The sequence below is a fragment of the Drosophila bipectinata genome, chromosome 3L (assembly GCF_030179905.1).
Source record: "Drosophila bipectinata strain 14024-0381.07 chromosome 3L, DbipHiC1v2, whole genome shotgun sequence".
In the NCBI taxonomy this organism is placed as follows: Eukaryota; Metazoa; Arthropoda; class Insecta; order Diptera; family Drosophilidae; genus Drosophila; species Drosophila bipectinata.
Window position 1 is genome coordinate 24,176,967 of NC_091738.1, and position 21,296 is coordinate 24,198,262.

General features: G+C 35.7%; 1 protein-coding gene across 4 annotated transcripts in view; it reads left to right on the forward strand.

Moving 5' to 3' along the window:
• Nucleotides 1-1,475: 1,475 nt before the first annotated feature.
• The window catches only part of Snap25 (Synaptosomal-associated protein 25kDa), a 123,550-nt gene continuing 103,729 nt past the window's right edge, over nt 1,476-21,296 (forward strand). For 2 of the 4 annotated variants that reach the window (XM_043211366.2, XM_043211369.2), the window contains exons 1-3: nt 1,476-1,609; nt 2,640-2,736; nt 13,653-13,694. In XM_043211366.2, coding sequence (XP_043067301.1) covers nt 2,641-2,736; nt 13,653-13,694 — 138 coding nt within the window. In that variant the 5' untranslated portion in view covers nt 1,476-1,609; nt 2,640. Of the gene's footprint in view, nt 1,610-2,639; nt 2,737-13,652; nt 13,695-21,296 lie in introns of those variants that run through there. The other 2 variants (XM_070279923.1, XM_043211372.2) reach the window with 1 other exon arrangement.

A 21,296-nucleotide genomic window follows, 5' to 3' on the forward strand; every position in this document is an offset into this window, starting at 1 on the left:
TACACTTGCAGAGCGTTTTATAATTTTGTCCAAAAGTGTGCAACGCAGTGAAGGAGACATCTTCGACCCTATAAAGTATATTTATTCTTGAACAGGATCACCTCCTGAGTTGATATGAGCATGTCCGTCTGTCTGTCTGTCTGTTTCTACGCGAACTAGTCTCTCAGTTTTAAAGCGACTTGAAAGGTTGCACCCCCTCTTCTTTCCTTTGCACGCAGTATACAAGTCGGAACCGCCGGGATCGGCCGACTATATCCTAGAGCTGCTATATACCTGATTGATCGGAAATGGTATAACCGTGGTGTTCTTTGAGTTAGAGAGTTCTCTAAAGCTACTTTACAAAAGCTATTTTTGGCAAAATAATACGACATGCCAAATTTCATAAGGATCGGCCAACTATATCCTATAGCTGCCATATAACTAAACGATCTAAAATGACCTAACTTTCGTGTTTTTAGTACTGATTCTGAAACTTAGTACAGATTATATTTTTGGTCATTTGATCCAACCTACCAAATTTCATAAGGATCGGCCAACTATATTCGATGTTTACAATGTATATCCGGTTTTAACTGTAAGGGTATATCAACTTCGGCTCCGCCTGTAGTTAGCTTTTCTTTCTGGTTTTGCTATAAATTCATGCTTTTACTTCTATACCAACTTTAAGTATCATTAAATCAACTTGGAGGGTAGCCTAGATGGGAAGCGTGCGCCCCTTACCCTTGGAGTCCAGGGATCGTTTTATTATTTTTATTAGTTTATTAGTTTAGTTTTATAATTATTTTTGTAATAATATGTATTTAATTTTTTTTTTTTTAATTTCATTCTTTTACTTGTAAGAATAATTATGCTTTTATTAATTTTATTATGAGAAATTAGCGGAATGTGGAAAATAGTGACTGACGTGTCGGATGACAAAATGATGGACTTGTATTGGAATTTTATTTACCGGAACAATTTTTTTTTTTAACCTGAAAAAAAAAGAAAATATCGAAGTCCTAAGGAGGATGCCACAAATTTACATGGAGATAAGACACGTATGGATAATCTTTTTATAGGCGTTTGTGGATTTCTAATTCGAAGCTGAAGAGAAATTTTAGTAGTATTTTAGTATGAGTTCTAGTGGGAATTTTATTAATATAAAAAAAGTTCTCAAATACATAAGATATAAAAAAATAATTATTTTTATGTAATTTTTTTTTAAACTTCTGAGTGTCTCCAGTTTTCTTAAGACAATGCCCTGATTCAAACGTCTTCAACTTTTAAATATCCCCAAGTTTTTCCTTTTGACTACAAAAGTTTGTGGAACAATTACCTTTTTTGGCAACTTTAAAAATTAATACAAAAATACAAATTAGTCAAAAAATTGGTTAATGTTAGCTTTTTTTATATCGAATAGGTTTATTCATCGGTATAAGGACACGATATGTCACAAATCAAATAATGATGTATAAGTCCTGCGCGCGCCGATTTCTTTACCTCACTATACTTTAGTAAATTTGCTTTCTTAGTTACATTTTGACATCCAATATCTGCACGTGTAACGGATCAATAAACAAAATTTTACAATTTAAATTTTGTAGTCAAAGACTATATCAATAATAGCCAGGTAGCGTATTGACCCAAAACAACCAAAATATTTACTAATAATAATGTTAAATTGTATTTTTTAAGAACACAGAAGTTTGTAGAAATTGAAAATAATAACATAAAAAATAGAATATAATGTAGCGGTAATAGAAATTGTATACTTGCGCAGAATTTCAATCAAAATGTCACGTGATTAGGAGGGCCCTTAAATTTCAAAGCGCTGTAAAAAGCTTCAACGCTTTAAAAAGTATTTAATAATTAAACAAAAATTTTATTTTTTCTAACTTACGAGGAAAATTTAAAAGTCTAACGGAATTTCTACCAATCAATCGAATGTAAAATTTTATGTGAAACAATATTTATATTTTAGGATTTTCTTTTATTTTGGGATTAATGAAATTTATATACAAACATATATACATGTATGTGCAGTTTACATGTATGAATATTCCAGACATACCCATTTATTTTACATATACATATGTATTTTGAAATAACCGATTTTGAACAGAATGAACTATACACGACTTAACTTTGTGTTAGGTTTTTATTCCCGCTTTCCTTTCAGTTAAAATTTATTTAATTCGCGTGCAAATATGTATGTATTCTACTATTTTGAAGTAAGGTAGAAACTACAACGTAACGCAATATTACCAAAAAAGATTCTATATTATTTGTTTTGCTCAATTTCTGAGCATCTGACGATAGGGGCTCGTCATAGAGCGTTTTTGTGCAAGCACGAGTACTCTCTCAGCTAGCAGGTCAAAACAGAAGAACAAACGAAAAAACATCTGTTCAGTGAAAGAGCGCGTCTGAGGAGTGTTTTTCGGTCCTTTCGATGAGACCGTATTCAATAATATGGTAAAACATTTCGAGTACTGGTTTTTAGAGTTGCTTGCTGTCTAGCGTTTAAAAATAAGATCTGCTTCTATGACCGTTTGGAGCGTTTATGCAGCTGTAGTTGTTATTGTAATTAATTGAGGAAGTTTTCTTGTTAAACTGTCTTAATTTATGACTACACAATTATTTATTATGAAATTTAATTTTAGAATGCCGGCTGATCCATCAGATGAAATGGCTGGACCGCAAGTCCCCAAAACGGAATTAGAAGAGCTTCAAATCAAGGCTCAAGGAGTAGCTGATGAGGTATGTATAACCTAAAAACAGTTAAAAGCCATTTTACGTCTTTATTTTTTTCCTTTCAAAACTTGTTTGTGCTTGTGAGAGCAGCAGACTTTTTATATTTTCTTTTTATAATCATTTAAGTCCTTTATTATTCTTGTATCAAATAAAAAAAACTTTTTACCGAGTTTTAATGTATGAAAAACAATCAGTTGTACAATAACAGTTGTTATGTGTTAAAACAAAAACTAGTGCTTAGATGTTTTAAATAAATAAGGGCCATGCAATGAGCATATTCAGTAAACCTAAGAAATCGCTTCTACTCTTACTTTTCAACTCGCGATGGCGAAATTAATCAGTGATTAGGAGCAATCCGGCTCTACTGACTGCTGAAAGCCAAAGGGTACGCAGCGCCCTCCAAATTTCACAACAACAACAAGCAGTGGAACAATTTTTGTAACCACAGCGACAACCACAGCAATTCAAAATACCGCGACGTCAACGACTACAGCGAGTGCAAAAACAACAACTTCGGAAAGTGCCAAAGCGGCCCCGGCCACACAGTCTGGAATCGATCACTACATTCAAATTAAGCGCATGCTTAGCCCGCAGAGTAATCCGGCAGGCAATAAAACAAAAATTAACCGCGTCCAGAAGATCGACGAAGAACCAGGCAGATCCAGAAGCAATGCGGCGTTGATCGGAAACGGTGACAAGTTTTATGAAGTCCCGCTTATCATAGGGCAAAACATAGAGCATTTCACATCCATGAAACAAAGGCAAAACAAAGACTGAAGAACACTTCTGAATCGTGTCAAAATATCTGGACAGTGCTGAGAAAAACTATGACACGTACCAGTTGAAAAGCAGGAAGAGCCTACAAGTTATTGTAAAGGGAATCGAACCCGATGTTACCGCCACGGAAATAAAAACCGCCCTAAAAGAAAAGGGCTTCGCCGCCAAGAATTTAATTATAATTCGAAATAAAGATAAAAAGCCACAACCCCTTTTCAAGGTCGATCTCGAGCCAGAAAGCAGGTCACTGAAGAAGAATGAAGTCCACCCAATCTACAAACTGCAACTGCATGAAGTGCATAAACGCAACGGTCCAGTGCAACGCACTAATTGCCAAGAGTATGGACACACTAGGTCATACTGAACACTTCGGGTGGTCTGTGTAGTCCGCGGTGAGACCCACAACTCCGCTTACTGCTCTACAAGCGACCAATGTAAAACGGAAACTATGATGCTTACCTTCCAACAATGTATGATGGAGCTTATGTCATTTAAGAAAACGACCATGCAAACGCTTGTTCAAAACATGGTAATATGCTGCTCGCAGAGCAACAGTATAAATAATCTATGCAGACTCTACGAACATTTTGTAAACTACGAAACTAGAATTTTTACAATTCTTGAACGAACACCATATTGACGTTATGTTACACAGATCATCCGAATGGAAAAAAAAGGATTTTTTTTTTCACCCGGAAAAATTCAGTCCAGTAAAGGAAGACTGTCCTCCTCGCTTCTTAATCTCGGAAGGACTATTTATGGACTTATAAAATTTACTTGGGGATCATTTTAAAGCCGCAGGAGACTACAATGCCAAACATACGCGCTGGGGATCAATGCAATGCAATTATAAATGTGAGAAATGAACTGGACTGTGTTTCCCCTGGAAGTCCCACATTCTGGACGTCCCACGCAAGCTTGCAGACTGTATTGATTTTGCGGTGACAAAAAACTTACCTCGAAATCTAAAAAGTGCCAAAGCAGTTTCGGACTTATTATCAGACCAGTTGCTGTGCTTTTAACACTTATTCGAAGCCTAACAATAACCGAACACTCCTTCAGCCTAACGTCGCCAAAAACGGACTGGCTTAAATACAAAAAGTACGTGAGTGTCCAGTGGACACCGGTTTGGCACGCTGGATTGCGACTTAAACTTATTGTACTCAAATAACCGAAAATTTTGAGTGCAATCATGCAGACCTCTATTAGACAATCATGCCATCCGCTTTCACTAAACGGTATGCAGATCCCTCAAGCTAACGAAGTAACGTACCTTTGCGTCCACCTTGATAAATGACTAATCTGGCGTAATGACGTCAAATGCAAGAAGATGCACCTAAAACTAAAAGCTAGCAGCCTCCACTGGATCATAATCTCACGGTCGCCACTACGCCTACGCCTACAAGGTGCCACTCTACAATTCAGTCCTAAAGTCCTGTCTTCGCACCCAAATTACTTCGTTCGGGGATTAGCTCGAGTTTCCGTTTGCGACGCAACAACCTCCCAACCCAGCAATCGATTTAGGGCCGTCTAACTCTGTATAAGTCAATATCACTGTTTGTTAAGTTATGAATATATGATTTGATACACCTTTTGTTATCGTAAAGTGGAAGTTCACGAAATAAATGCAACGTTACAAAAAAAAAAGAAAAAAGCAACATATGAATAAAACAGAAAGGACGGTGTAGTGTCTCCTGGCAGGATCGCCATGTAGTGTTATTTAGAAGATGTTTGTTGACTAAGGAGTAGACGTCAGCCTACTACGATCGATCTATATTGAATGAATTATTAGGTTAATTATTATTAGGTTCACTGCTTCGCAGCGAACAGCGCTTATATCATTTTGTTTTCGCTTATTATGTACAGCAACAGGAACGTTGCTGGCTAGCTGAGGGAGTCATGCGCGCACATATGTATACACAGCGACGGTCAAGCGCGGGAACGCTGACTTAGCTATTGGGTGGTCGCTGGATAAGGACGCACTTACTTGGATAAGTGCGAATCATATTTCGTCTTCACGAGTATGTGTAGAGGGCACTTAGCGCTGCGACGAAGTCGCTGGTTATGTATGATTGCTGTTGGCATAAAAACAAAGTGTTGCAGACTTATTTATATGTATGTATATACATATGTACGCAAGCTACATCTCCTTAATTTTAAAAAATAACGTAATTTATGTAGTTATTTTAAGTATTAATGTTAACTATTTTTTTGTGTGTATGTTTTGATTATATTATTTTTGTTAATATGTACATATGTGTAACTATGTGTATTAAAAAATATATATGTTAGTATTTTATTGTAAACGTTTTTATTTTTTTTTTTTGTTAAACATAAGAACTTTTTATTCATTTTGAATTTCCTTTTCTTAAATCACATTTTTCTTTTTATTGTTTTGTATTATTTTGTTTATATAAGAGTTTTCCATTCAATTATTATAAATTTTAAATCTACCCCTATGAACTTTTTGTTTTTTTCTTTTTAGTATCCTTAATTATTATATTATCGTTATCTTCTAACTTTTCTACTGATGATGACTTTGTCTCCTACCGATAAATCTACGTTTTTTACTTTTTCATCATATAATTCTTTTTCCTCTTTTCTTCTAACATAATTCTAGCTCTTTTATATGCTATTTCTAATCTCTGTTTACTTTCTTTAGCATAATCATCTATATTATATATAGGTTCTATGTTATCTTTGCTATTAAAATGTTTTAGTAAACTATTTGTTTTACCGAAAACAAGTTCAAATATCCGTAATGAACGTCTTCATTAAACCGTACTTTAGAATAAAATTCTCAAAACTCGTCTTTGCTACTGTGCTAGCATTTTTGTTTGGCATTGGTGCCTACTATAACCCTGTCGAAAGCATGTATTGGCATATCAGTTATTGTTAAAGGAGTTTTTATTTTCCTTTTTACTTTTGATTTTTGGCTCTTTTGATATTTTCGAATGTATTCAGTACTATCTTCAGTCATACCATTCCAATAATAATGTCTCTTGACCTTGGCCAAGGTTTTTGAGATACCTATGTGACCTCCTTGTATTGGATCATCATAGAATGTAGACAATAGAGCTTCTTTTTCATTTATTGTTTTTATTTGGGCCACCGGGTTGAGTAGCGCTACTCTCAATAAAATTAATATTTTATTGCCCATTTTTGAAAAACAATAATTGAAACGTGCTCAACGATGTTTTCCCACGTTGCGACTTTGAGTTGGCTGATTTTATTTATACCGGCTTGCGTTTCAAGCCTTTAGAAAAATTGTCCTAAGTTAAGAGTTCCATTGGTGTACTTATAAATCGCTAACATCATATCTTGCAGTAATTTTCTTACCATGTTTAAAGAAACATTTTTTTTTTGCAAGGTCACTACTAAGTACGTAAAGAACGTCATTGTTTATGACTTCATATACGTTGGGCTTTGAAGTTTTTTCTATAGATTGCTAATTCTATTTTTTCTTTTCCTGCGCAGGAATTTTGTCTACTTTGATATCTTGTAGGGTCTTTCTTTCAGATTCATTTATTTGTTTTAGCTGTTGAATGGTTATTCTTGATACCGCATCCGCTACAAAATTGTCTTTACCCTTCAGATATTCGGCTGTAAAATTATATTCCTCTAATTCACGTCTCATACCGGTTATCTTTGAACTTGGATTTACCATTGAGAACAAGTAAGTTAATGGTCTGTGATCTGTTTTGACAGTGAGGTGTCCATAAATGTATGGTCTGAAATAAGTTATGGCCCAATGAATTGCTGCTAATTCTTGTTCTGTTGTACTTTTATTACTTTTACCCTTAGTAAACGATCTTGATGCATAAGCAACTGGAAGTTGGAGTCCATTTTTGTTTTGAGTTAAAACTGCTCCACATCTGTTATTATGCAAAATTCTTTGCTGAAATCTGGCTATTGTAATGAATTCGGATTTATTAGTGCGTGTTCGGAGTGTTAAGATGTTCGGAGGCATTCTGCTTGAGAAGGTTATAATCCGGTTATAGGTTATAATCTAATAAATGCTATAGTCATCATTCTCTGGAAAGAATTTGCCGCTATTTTTAGGCCGAATGGCAATTGCGTGAAGCGATACGAGGCATTGCTGGTTGAGAAAGACGTTATAACTCTTGAACTTTTTTCGAGTTCAATTTGATGAAAAATTGATTTGAAATTTGATTTGATGAAATTCTGACATTAAGTCAAGGCATAAAAAGTATTTTGCTCTTCCTAGTTGATCCAAAATGTCATCAATTCTAGGGAGCGGGGTTTAATCCGACAACAGTTTTTTATTAATTTGACGATAGTCAATTACTAATCTCCATCTTTTCTTGTCAGACCCTGGAAGAGATTTCTTCGGTAATAGCAAAAGTGGGCTGTTATAAAGGGATACAGACAGTTCGACTATTTTATTGTAGTTGAATTTTTGTACTTGTACTTGTATCTCATTTATTTGACTATTTGACTTCTGGCTAACTTAAGGGTTAAGCCGTTCGCTATGTACGCACTTTCTAGAGCTATTGTCATCTGCTCAACCTCTGATGTATTTTGGTTAGCACTTTTGTTGCGTTGCTGTAGATTCATCAGTTTTGCTGATTTCTGGGGACACCTTTTAGCTTTGTTTTTATTATTAATATAGCTAATAGTTCGTGTTTGCGTTTTTCTTTAACTATAATAATACATTTTCATTGTAATACATTTTTCTTTAACTATACTCGAGCTAGCGTCTGAATCCGAAGAATTGTCCAAATCAGACATTAATTTAGCTGGGCTAGTGAGATTATTTATTTCTTCCTCTTCCAAATCCTCTTACTCAATATTAAGAATTTCTTTTGATTCTGATTCTTTACCAGTATCAATTATTACTGACGTATTAAGTATATTAGGTATTGAAATATCTAGCATGAACTTTTCTCTAATAGTTGTTAAATTGGTTCTAAGTCTGACCAAAAACTTTGATACTTGAGACCAATGATCGTGATTAAACTTACCTCTGTGTTCATATATTAGCATTCGTGCTTCATTAAAGCATTTGAATACTTCTACGTGTTTTCTAACTGTTGTTTTCTGTATCGGTCTATTTTGGGTTAGTGACATATGCGACTTGTCAAAGTCTTTAATAGTCTAATAGTCAAAGTCTGCTTTAATATTTGATAATTCATTCCATTCCATTATATTATGAGATACCACCATGACTATTGCTCTACCTTTGATTGGATGGTCATGTATTTGTGATCTAACTTGCACACCCGGAATGGTTAATAGTACTATTCCTTTTTGGGTTGCAGTGCAGTGAAACATTGTTGAGGTATAACAGTTAAATGGGCCTACATAAAGGTTTTCTAACTCGTATACTAATTGCTGAACTCTTTCCCTGTAGTATGGGTCCCTTTCATATGTTTTACTTAAGGCTCTTTTTGTATCCATACTTGAATATGCATATATATTATTTAAAGTTTACTTTATTTTATTTAATTTTCTTATTTAATAACATTTTATTTTTTTTTAATTTTGATTACTCATTGTTGTTTGTGCTGCGCAAATTTAAATTTTGTCCAAGTCATTGGCTCGGCTCATGTATCTTTTCTTTAAGCACTTATTGTGCAGCTTATATATGGTAATTTGTAAAAACAATTTGCGCACATTATGAAAAGTGTTTTTATTAATTCTAGTCACTATCATTTGACTTTACTTTTCTAATGACATTAGTAGTCGAAACCACCGACTAACGTCCACTAGTTCCATCTTGGGTATATGTTATAAGAAGATTTATATGTTATAAGGAGATTGGAAAGATTGTATTGGAAAATCTTTTGAACTTGTACTAACCGAATTATTGTTCATTCGTTTTTTCTTATTGTTGTTGGTGCATTTAATAAGAAAATTTAAATAAGTTTAATTTCACATTTACATTGATTGAATTAGTTTTTTTTTCATATTTAAATACATTTCTTTACGGTTCTTTTTTTAATTAATTGGTTTTGTTAGTTCTTTTTTACTGATTTCTACCTAATGTTTCGCATAGACTTACAGGCTAAGCTTCTTATTTGGCAGAAAGCGTTCCACTCAATATAACATAGTGTCGTTTATAACTATATTGCAACGCAGTACTTTAATAATGGAACGTCGTGCATGAAATAAAATAAAGTAAAAAATATATTCGTTATTGTTGTGCGCTCTTTGTAGCGAGGGCTGGTAACAGTTCATTTCTCTGCCATGGATGCTGGCTAATCGTAGTCGGGCGGGGAGAATAACACTCGGAGGGCTCGGACGCTAATATGCGAACTTTGGGTAACCGGCCGACCCCCCAGTTTTAAACAGTCTTATTGTTTTGAGCGAGCTATATCATGATAGACGTAGGCCTTCCTGCCTACTTAAGGGTCTAAAACATGAACACATCAACTACATATAAAAAACAAAAACCAGTGACGTTAGGAACTCCGCTGCGAGGGGGCGGGGCTAGCCATGGGACCACTGAGCGGCTTGAAGAGAAACTCTTTAGGGTCAACCTTTATACCAGCCGGTATACTGGTCCGGGAGCGTCTCACTCGACGGAGTTCAAAAGCTTTTTCAAGAATAGGAGGAGAGCAGCCTGCATTTTGATGAGGGCGGATCCATCGGCGGAAGACGTGCAAGAGCACGTCTTTTAATAGGCGAAGGCGGAAAGAAGACTGGAGTCGAATGATAGCCACGCTTGGGGAGGTCTACCCTGGTACAAAGATGAAGGCGGTTGACTGGAACTGAAAAGTCGGTCGACCTTAACACCATCCTGGCGATGCTAAAGATGTGTAGCCCGACACTTCCCTCGGCAGACTGGAAAATCGCCAAGATGGAGGGTGCGGTGGGACTACTAGGTTATTTTCACGCTAAATAAGGACACTAAGAGGATCCTGAGGGAAACAGGACACTGTATTGAGTTCAGTGTCTTCGAGCATGGAGAGCCCTTGAAAAACACTCCTTTTCGGACCATCAATACATAGAATTAGTGATCAGTTTCGAAAACTTCACTCAGCTAGCCGTACGCAATCCTAGGATGGCAAAGTGGGAGCTTTACAAGAGGAAAACAAGATGAATCCTTGGGGGTACCTCCAACAAGGGAAGTTTACAACAGGGAAGATCTGAAAGCCATGGTGGGCACGATAACAGCGGCTTGTACAAAGGCATTCAATAGGGTTTGTCCCAAAAGTAGATTGGGCAGTAGCAAGTCAAAGAAAACACCATGGTGGTCATCAACTCTTGCACCATTTAAAACTAAAGCCCGTAAAGCCTTTAACTTCACTAGTAAAGCAAGCGGAGTATTTTGGGTGACGTATAAAGCGGACCTCTAGCAGTACAACAAGGAACTGCGTAGGGCAAAGAGGAATGCCTGGACCAGGTCCTGCACGAGCATTCAGGGGACCTCGGAGGCTTCCCGCCTCAGGAAGGTCCTCGCAACCCCTGCACCTTATGTAGGATACATTAAAACCTTGGATGGTAGCTGGACAACGTCCAGCAAGGAAACCCCAAAAGCTCTCACAAACGCATATGGGTGTTCTTAGGAGAAAACAATCCAGGAAACGCGGAGCCAGGAGGACTCGAGTGAGCTTGAATACCTCTTAAGCGAGAAACAGTTCCAAGCCCTTTAAATCTCCTGGCCCAGATGGCATCTTCTCGGCTTAATTAACCAAAACCGGGTCTAATCTGTGGTTATGGATCAGGAAAATCTTCACAGCAATGTTCAGGTCAAGTATCGTGCCAGAGACGTGGGTGCGAACGAAGGTTGTCTTCTACCCAAACTGCTCTCCTAAGGACTTCAAACCAATAAGTCTGTCGTAAGACAATTGAGAGGCCTCAAAATTCACGCATATAGGAAGGGCGAATCCGCGGTTCACTACGACAAGGATCACTACGACAAGGAATACGCGCTTATTAATTTTCTAGACATAGAATCCGTGCACCTGATAAAGCAGATCCTGGTAAACAGGACTGTTGAGGCGACACTGGGAGGAGGGTCTATTCAGAGATTTATCAGGAGGTGTACTCTCCCCCTTTTCTGGAACGTGGCGGTTAACAACCTACTTCGACATTTGGAGGGTAGTGGATGCATAGTTATTGCTTATACGGATGATGTAGCATTTGCGACTCTTTGCGACCGCATGACTGTGTGACTTTGTGACGGATGAGGGTTCTCTCAACATGGGAAGAAAAGAAACGCGCTAGCAGTTAATCCATCCAAGACCAAATGTCTCCAAAAATAGTAAGGTGGCCATACACGACGGTTATCAGACCAATCCTGTTTTACGGAGGTTTGCGGGCAGTCTTCGTACTACACCAACTTACGCTCTAGATTTCATCCTCGATCCTCGGGGTCAAGCTTTCCACACTATCGGGAATAAGGCTACGTGCGGCGTCTATATAGAAAAACTAACTAAGGACACATACACAAGTTTGACTTGGTTGGTCACACGTGCGACGACGATGATGTAACCCACACCTGACACCAAAACCAACAGACTATACGCAAACCATGGCAAGTCTGAATTCCCTGGTTAAAAAACAAACCAAAAAACCAAATTAAGCCCCCTTGAAGGTAGGCAGAATAGCCTCTCTTCAATTGGCAAGTAGAACCCGGTTTCCCTGTACTCACTTCAAGGGCTCCCTGGCCACTTATAAAAAAAGCCATCCACAAACCGAAATGCTCCTCATGAAACTCTTTCTACTCGAACATTAAAGACACAGCTTAAGCTGCGAGACTTTGGAAAATCCTATCCAAATCAGCCACAATACTAGGCTATCTTAAAAAAAAAGTTGAATCCTCGCCCAGCACAAATGAGGAATCTCTTGCAATGCTACCGGAGACGCACTTCCCTGGATGCTCTCTCTTGAAACTTACACTTCAACTTTGACCAAAAACTTTACACTGGGCATTACACAGCTTCAAGTTAGTTCTCTTCACCAGATAATAGAAAATCTTTCTCCTTATCCCTTCAATATTAAGCAACCAGAGGCTCTTCTTTAGCAAAAGCGCAAAGTACCTACGGGTGGTTCTAGACAGATAGCCGGAACTTAAACATAAACGAAAGATCGAAGAAAACGGCGACTGCCCTCTTCATCTGCAAAAAAGCCTTTCCTTAACATAGTTCGATGGACCTTCACTGCCATAGTTAGACTCATAATGCTATATGGTGTTCTGGTATGGTAGCCAGCCCTCTCTAAGAAAAAGACACAGAGAACTAATTACCAATCCAGAACTAGCTGGTAGTAGCAGGCGAAACTGGCGGAAATTCGATTAAGAGAAAAAGAATTAAGAAGAGAATTCGATTAAGGACATCGAGGTCTCCTTCCGACTTCCTGATCCCTGCGTCATCTTCCAGGCTGAGGTGATGGCAATTAGGAAAACACAAAAAAACATCAAGGGGTTTAAAGAAACAGGGTTTTCGTTGTAAAAGTTTACTGCTCAGATTAAAAGATCAAATTGGCCTGAAAACATTTTCCAGACCCCAAAGACCGCAATGGTAATAGAAAATTCTTGATTTTTCAAAATTCTTGGTTTTTTGATCCAAATTTGCATCGAAGGTACACCTCGCTAATGTTGAGTGGTCTTTACGATTTGGAGACTCAACGTAGGAAAGTACTCAACGATTATAATCCTCACTTTCAAGTTCTTCCAACTAAAGACTTAGCACTGCATCTTGTAGCATTGCAATGGTAGGTCCCGAAGTCTGAATCAGAATTTAAAAAGGGTTTGACTGCGGTTTACCAGCATTAGCCCTTAATATAATGGGCTTGATAAAATTTATAATCAACGCTTAGCAAAGTTAAATTTACTGAAAGGGCGCAGAACTGAAAGTGAGCGCCGATAAAAAGTGCAACAATTCACGTCATAAGATATGCCAAAAGTTACACTGCTTGATAAGTGCCAAACTTGATTTGTGCTGCCCTATTTATATGCGGCTGAAACACCGTACATCCCTTTTCCAATGTTATTCACCGACTGGCTTGCCAGTCAATCACTGGCAGGATAACTGAATTTTTTTTCTGAGAGTAAAAAAATTGTTTTTAATAATATTTAATTAAATGTGGGCATATCCCCATTTTTACATTTTCGTCATACAAAGTGTAAATCTAAAATTTTTAATAAAACTAAAATTCTTATTTGTCTTTTCTTTCAGTCTCTAGAAAGCACGAGGCGTATGCTTGCTCTTTGCGAGGAGGTAAGAAAATTAGTTTTATTGTATGCACGAAAGTTATGCTGAAATAACTTACTTTACTATACTTTACGTAATAATAAAAATTTTATATAAAAATTATGCTTTTTTTTCCAAAAACATTCAACACATTTAAATGATTTACATCTCTGACTTTAAATGATACCATTTTAGTTGCAGTTATTTTAATTTTACTTCGGAAATTTCAAAAGCGTCTGCCAATATTTTTAATTTTAAAAAGCTTTTAATTAAATTAAAATTTCTTAAGGTTGGGAACCTCAAATGGTTTAGTTTGAAAGAGATCGTATAATAAAAATACAGCCCCATGGATAGGGTCACCGTATAGTGAAAGGGCTATTTTTAATAAAAAACCTACAGACGGATGTTTGGTTCATGAATTTCAAAATTCAAATTTGTTTATCATATTAGAAAGACTTACATATAAAGTCTAAACTCAAAATTAGTTTTAACTAAAATTCGGGAACGTAAATTACGTGGAAGTTCCTGAAAGACCAAGAAACTTATTTGTATATATTTTGATATACAAATATACAAATATTATTTGTATATGTGTAAATAAATATACAAGTATATAAATATTTGTACAAATACAAAATATTTGTATATACAATATATATGTACAAATATTCGTATATTCCGGCCTATAACTACAACCTAGACTACATGCAAAAAAAAGAAGGGCGTGTGCAACGTTTTAAGCTTTAAAACTTAAGAGACTTATTCGCGTAGAATCATACAGGTGAGCCTATGTACATAGAGACAAAAAACGTGTATTGACTAAGGAGGTGATCCTGATCAAGAATTAATATACCTTACAGGGTCGGAGATTACTGCGACACATACTTTTGATTAAAATTGTAATACCCTCTGCAAGTGTATACACATTTACATTGATTGTATGGGTACGGTTTCGCTTTGAGGCAATTGGAAGTGTTTTATACTCGAAGAATGGGGAAAAAATTTAAAAATGGCTACCCAAATGTTCGCTACGGCAGATAAAGGTCACCAGTGGTGATTCGGTGCCGACCACTGGACTAGAGTTCAAAAAGATTGGTATACAGTATGTGTATGTATATATAGTATATACGACGAGTCCAACCTAGTCCAATCATAAGGTGTGGTTCATTTTGTAAGGTTTTTCATTCTTTTTCGAATGCATACTGTCCGAAAGTGCATTCAGTGCGCGCTTTTTTTAATATTTTAAATTTAAAAGCTTATTTTGAGATGAATAATACTAGTTTTTTTGACTCGTGGTTGCCAGAGTGTAATATTTTTACCATTTCGTAAAGTGGGGAGCAAGACACAAATAAAGGTTATACTAAACATGGTGTTAAAGAAAGTTTAGACGGCAAGGAAAAGTAAATGTTTTAATATGCCACAATACATCTTTTAAATTATTTTTCTTATTGAAATTTTTTTTTATAAGTCGTTATTTTCCTAACCTATTAAATAAACTATTTAGGCTTACCAAATGTTTGTTTTAAAAAAATTATTAAGAATCAAAATAGTACACACTTAGAGTAAAAACACTTTAGAGTAGAAAAAAGTTATCACGATTATTTTCTTTCTGTCAAAAATGATACCATTTCTTGGAAGTTGTACCGAAAAAATGGCGTCAAATTCCGAAAAACACGACATAAATTCAAAAATGTCATTTTTTTGCGTTAAAATTTTTTTTTTTTGTTGAAATAAATTAAAGATCTATTTTTTTCAAAAGCAACAAAATTTACCTATTGAAAAACGTAAACAATTTTTAAATCGATTTAAAATTACGTGCTTAGGAATTTTTAAGAGCAAAAAAAGTCCCGAAAAACCGTTTTTTCTAAATAAATCAAGATTTTGAGGGTGTTAGAAAAATTTTAAATACGGTTTTATACTATATTCGACCTAATAAACAATTCCTACTAGGTCTCTTCAAAAGTTCCTCCAAATTTTCTTTTTTTGTCGCACTGTGTTATGTCAAACGTCTTTTAGAGAACATGGTTACTGTGGTTGCATTTTTCCATTGTGTAACCTAACTTTTATGTTAATAGTTTGATAAATCCATACGGAGAGCATAAGTTACAACGCGGTAAAAAATAATACCTTAAGTGTAAACGCAAGATGTAAAATGTTTGTAAGTCACTAGTAAAATACCTTGCCTTTTATATGCAGGCCCTTCAGCTGAGCAAGAAGAGAGCAAGGCAAAAGTGAGAGAATATTGGTGAGAAAATCGTTTTGCTGCACTGAACGCCGACCCGCTACGATTAGCGGGTGGGTTTAAAATTTTTAGGTTGTAAAAAAATGTATATTTACTAAAACTGTATATTTTATACTCGTAGAGTACCAAGATAAGAAAACCCCAATGCAACTGGTATACCCATTAGTAATGCAACCATTATACAACAGGTATACCCGGACATACCTATCCATTCACTTATAAACTACTGTGGAAATAATTCAAATCAGTTAGACACAAACCCAGGCATAAACGGTGAAATAAACCATTCGCACGGCTTTATCGACGACCGTAGACATAAACATCAAACCCCTTTTTCAAAATCATAAACAAGTACGCAATTTGGGAACCTGTATGTCAGCATAAAATTCTGTCCAATCAAAATTTGCTAAACCAAAGTCCATTTTCGCTGCTGGCGTCGCTGTCACCGATCAAAGCTATAGTTACAAGAATATTGAAATAACAAAATGTTTAAAATAATAAAGTTTTCAATTTGCAATCCAACTGTTATAAAACTCATTTGTTTACATAAATGATCAATATTATAAAACTCATTCCTGATAATTAAACAAATAAAATTATAAAATTAAAATATTAATTTTAATTTTATAGAACTATCACTGGGGCACCTTAATATGTTCGCAACGTAAACATTCACAGGCATCGGGGTCTCTCGCAGTGAAAGACGAAATCCAAAAGCAAAAAGTGTCTCACAAAGAAAAACTGTCTTCGACCCCAAATTTTCTCGCTCGGGGATTGACTCGGGTTTCCAGCGGATCCCGCATGCTCTCAACCCAGCAATCGATTTTTAGGGCCGTATAACTCTGTATAAGTCAATATGACTGAGTTAGTTGAGTTACATATTTAAGATTTGATACACCTCTTGTTAGACCTGAAAAGAGAAGATTCAAGAAATAATAGTGAATAAAATTGATTAAACTACAATACTAATATATGAAACGTAACAAGAAAGGAAAGCTGACTTCGGGCTGAGCCGACGTTGATATACCCTTGCAGTTAAAACCAGATATATATCGCAAACTTCGGATATAGTTGACCGATATAGTTGTCCCAAGCTTCTATCTTCAAAAATACGAAAGTTGATATTTCTACCAAATACCATTTCCGATCGTTCAGTTATATGGCAGCTATAGGATCCTATAGTCGGCCGATCCTAATTTGGTAGGTTGGATCAACTGACCAAATATAGAATCTGTACTAAGTTTCAGCTTTCTATCTTCAAAAACACGAAAGTTGGGTCATTTTCGATCGTTCGATGTCGTAATGTTTTGCCAAAAATAGCTCTCGTAAGAAATTTCAACTCTCAAACTCTAAAAACACCTAAGTTATACCATTTATCGGTCGTTCCCACTTATATACTGCGTGCAAATTAAAGAAGGGTGTGTGCAAAGTTTCAAGTCGATAGCTTTTAAACTGAGAGACTAGTTTGCGTAGAAACAGACAGACGGACAAACAGACAGACGGACATGCTCATATCAACTCAGAAGGTGATCCTGATCAAGAATATATATACTTTATAGGGAGATGGCTCCTTCACTGCGTTGCACACTTTTGACCAAATGGATATTACCCTCTGCAAGGGTATAAAAATGAGGCGTAAAAATGATGACGTGTTTGATATAGGCATGTCTGTGTGTTCTTTTTTCTGTCTGATTCTACTCTCTCAATGGACACACTCCGTTCTGTCCTCAACACGCAGTATATAAGTCGGACTGGCCTGAATTATCCGACTATATCCTATTGGTGCCATACATCTGAACGATCGGAATGACATTTTAATATTTTTGAAGATATAAGCTTGGAACGTTTTTTTTTTTAATTTTTTATTCAAAAAAATTAGTTTTCTCATAATTATTATAAGAATTGCCCAACAATATTTGATATTTGAGATTTATGTTGATTTTTGCGGTGAAATTAATTGCTTCCAAGCTTCAACTTTTTTTTTGCAAAATTTCTCCTTGCTAATCACCGTTCTGCTATCACTAGATTGTTGGAATTTTCTCCCACTGTCAATCGTGGATTTTTGATCCGTCTGCAAACAGATGTAATTTACACAGATTACCAAAGCTTTTGACTTCGTGAATCATAGCCTTCTCCTATAAAAACTATCTTTTAGCAAAGCTGTTCCATTTAGCTCACCGCACGCAGAGAGTTATAAAAAAACATCAAATCCAAATCGATCCAATATGTTAAATTATTTTTTTCTTTTCCGATCATTTTGTGAAAAGATACCGGCAATTAACCATGATGAACTGTATTCATGTTCTTCCAAAAATCTAGTTGTACCAAACTGCTCAAAAATGTAAGCTTATGACTTTTCATCGCTGCGTACCCCATATGGTTTCGTCCCCTTTTGGGAATCATATCATGGATCGTGTGAAATCAATAAATGATTGTGGGGTCTTATTTAATCACAAGTTATCATTTAATGACCACATTTCTACAGGAATGTTAGCCCTCATTAAACAAAGGTCTAAGGAGTTTGATGAAATGTTTCAAATATTTTTTTGAATGGTTTCTTACTTGTCTCACTTCCTCTTAAGCGAACGGTCGTGTTTTTTTTTGTGGGCACTGCGTTAATGATAAATATTACCGTAAACCGGTGTTACTTCTGATCGATACCAGAAATGGTTTCGATCAGAAGTTTCCAAGCGTGGCAAATAAGATTCGCAGTTTCCGTAAAGCTGACTTTCACAAACATAATAGCCTCATCGATACATTTGATTGGTCCGATATTCTACCATGCTCCAATGTAAATGTTACCTTAGAAAAATTATACCAAACTTTAAACTTTTACATTTTTTGACTCATGTGTGCCGTAGTAATATCCGTCCGCTTAAACAATTCCTCCTTGGTTTACAAGGTGCTTCACGAACTTAAAAAACTTAAACATACTCTTAGTTAAATATAAAAAAACCTGCAGTAGTATAGACTTTTCAAGGTATCTACTAGCTCGGTCAAATTTGAACGTGCATAACGTTGAATTTTTATTTTTATTAGGAATTATTTTCGCCGCTGCCGCTAAGCGAAAACAGGAATCTTTTCCACCTCTGCTAACATTTGAAAATTCATCTACGATCTCTGATGGGGACATTGCCGATCTATTCGCCAAATTTTTTTTAACAACTTATTTTTCGCCTAAAACGACAGATCAGCCTTACGTATACAACATTCAATCAGAAAATCTTATTTTCTTTCCGTTTTTCTCCGAGAATAGCTTATTATAAGATATTTTAAGGGTGTGCTAAAATACTGTGTGCTAAAATACTATAGCTGGGCTCTGTGAAAACCTCTTCATAGACTTTTTAACTTATCTTTGGAAACCTCGATTTTTTGTGAAAGAAATATTTAATAATTCTTCCACATAAAAAAGGGGAAAAGTCCGATGCTGCCAACTACAGAGACATCTCTAAATTGTCGACAATTCCAAAGTTATATGCAAAATTAATTACTCATTCGCAACACCTTTGCTCTTTGATCATCTCTCCATGTCAGCATGGCTTCATTAAGAGTCCCTCCACCACCACTAATTTACTGGAGTTGACATTCTTTATCATAGTTGGCTTTCGAAAACTAATGCTATTTACAAAGACTTTAGTAAAGCATTTGATTCAGTCAATCACTCATTCTTGTTTAGTAAACTGAATCTTCTGGCATTTCCAACAGACCTTCTAACGTGGATCTCTAGCTACTTAGGTGGAAGAACACAAAGAGTCTTATTTAAAAATATACATTCCCGCTTTATCCGTGCTACATCTGGCATCCCTTAAGGAAGTCATCTTGGCCCGTTACTATTTATTCTTTTTATTAATTCCTCTGCTGTAATGAACTTTATAATTCTTATGTATGCAGATGATTTTAAGCCTTCAAAATAAATCCATTTTTGCCCAATGCATTCTTCAGTCCGATATTTTCAAAAATGGTGTTTAGTATATGATTTAATACTTAATGGATCAAAATACATGCTTATGTCTTTTTATCGTTACGTATTCTTTCTATGGGATTGCCTAGAAAAAAGTATTCTGGTTGATAATCTCGGTGTCCTATTAGACTGTAAACTTAAATTTTCCGACTATATTTCCACAATGTTTAATAAGGCTATAGGTGTCCCTGGTTTGTCCCTTTTTAATCCCTTTTAATGAAAAAGGCGATTAAAAGAATTTAACAACCCCTACATTACTTAAAGCTTATTCATTTCTTTGGTCCGTCCGATACTGTAGTATGGTTCATGTATCTGAAGTCCCCAATATACAAAAGAATTTATTAACATTTTTGCTTAGAAATCTCAACTGGGATGCAAATCTTAATCTTCCATATTATAGTAGCAGATTACTACTAATAAACTTATCAAGCTTGACAACCTAATAACCTACATAACCTAATCAATGGAGGTGTAGATAGCCAGCATAACAACAAATACACTTAAATGTTAACATTCCCAACAGAAGGACTAGAAACTTCAGTCCCCTATTCCTTAGCTATTGTAGTATGCACTACACTTAAAGGGTCTTATGTTGGAAATACAATGGTCTCTACTGCATAACATAACCTAATCAATGGGGATGTAGACAGCCGGCATAACAACTAACACACTTAAATGTTAACATTCCTAACAGAAGGACTAGAAACAGTCCCCTATTCCTTAGCCATTGTAGTTGGCTGTAGTCGACATATGCACTACACTTAAAGGGTCTTATGTTCGAAATACATTGGTCTCTACTCCATAACATCTCTTTCCTGTCCTTCAAATTTAAAATCTAGCTTAATAAATAACAAATAGCTTCATAAATACTAATAATAATAGCATAATATATACTAATAAATCCATTCTTGAGTGCCGGAATTTTTGCCGGAGTGCTGGCATTTCCAACATTTTGAAAAAACCGCGACAAAAAAAAAAAAAAATTCAGTGTGTTTCTTAATCTGCATAGGAGAGTTGAACCCTTGGCAATAAATATCTAGACTAGAATGCTCGTACTTGGTTATCCGATTAATACTATTCTTGTTGCTATTCCTTCTCATCGGGAGAAGCTTTTTCCAAAACAATTAAAAATTAGTAATTGGAAGCCAAACTATTTTTGCGAAATAGCGCCTGCACCAACACATATAAACATGAGCACAAATGTTTCTTTACATGACCATACAAATGGTGTGCATATGCGTTCCTACTTTAACATTAAGCTCAACGAAAAACTTTGACCGTTTTGGTTTCTGATGTCCCATCTAAGTATTCCACAATCTTTGACAGAACATAAAAAAACTATGACTACTAGTGTATTAGCAAAGATTATAAAGTACATTTTTTTTTTTTTACACCCATAATTACATTTTATAATGGGACCTTAACT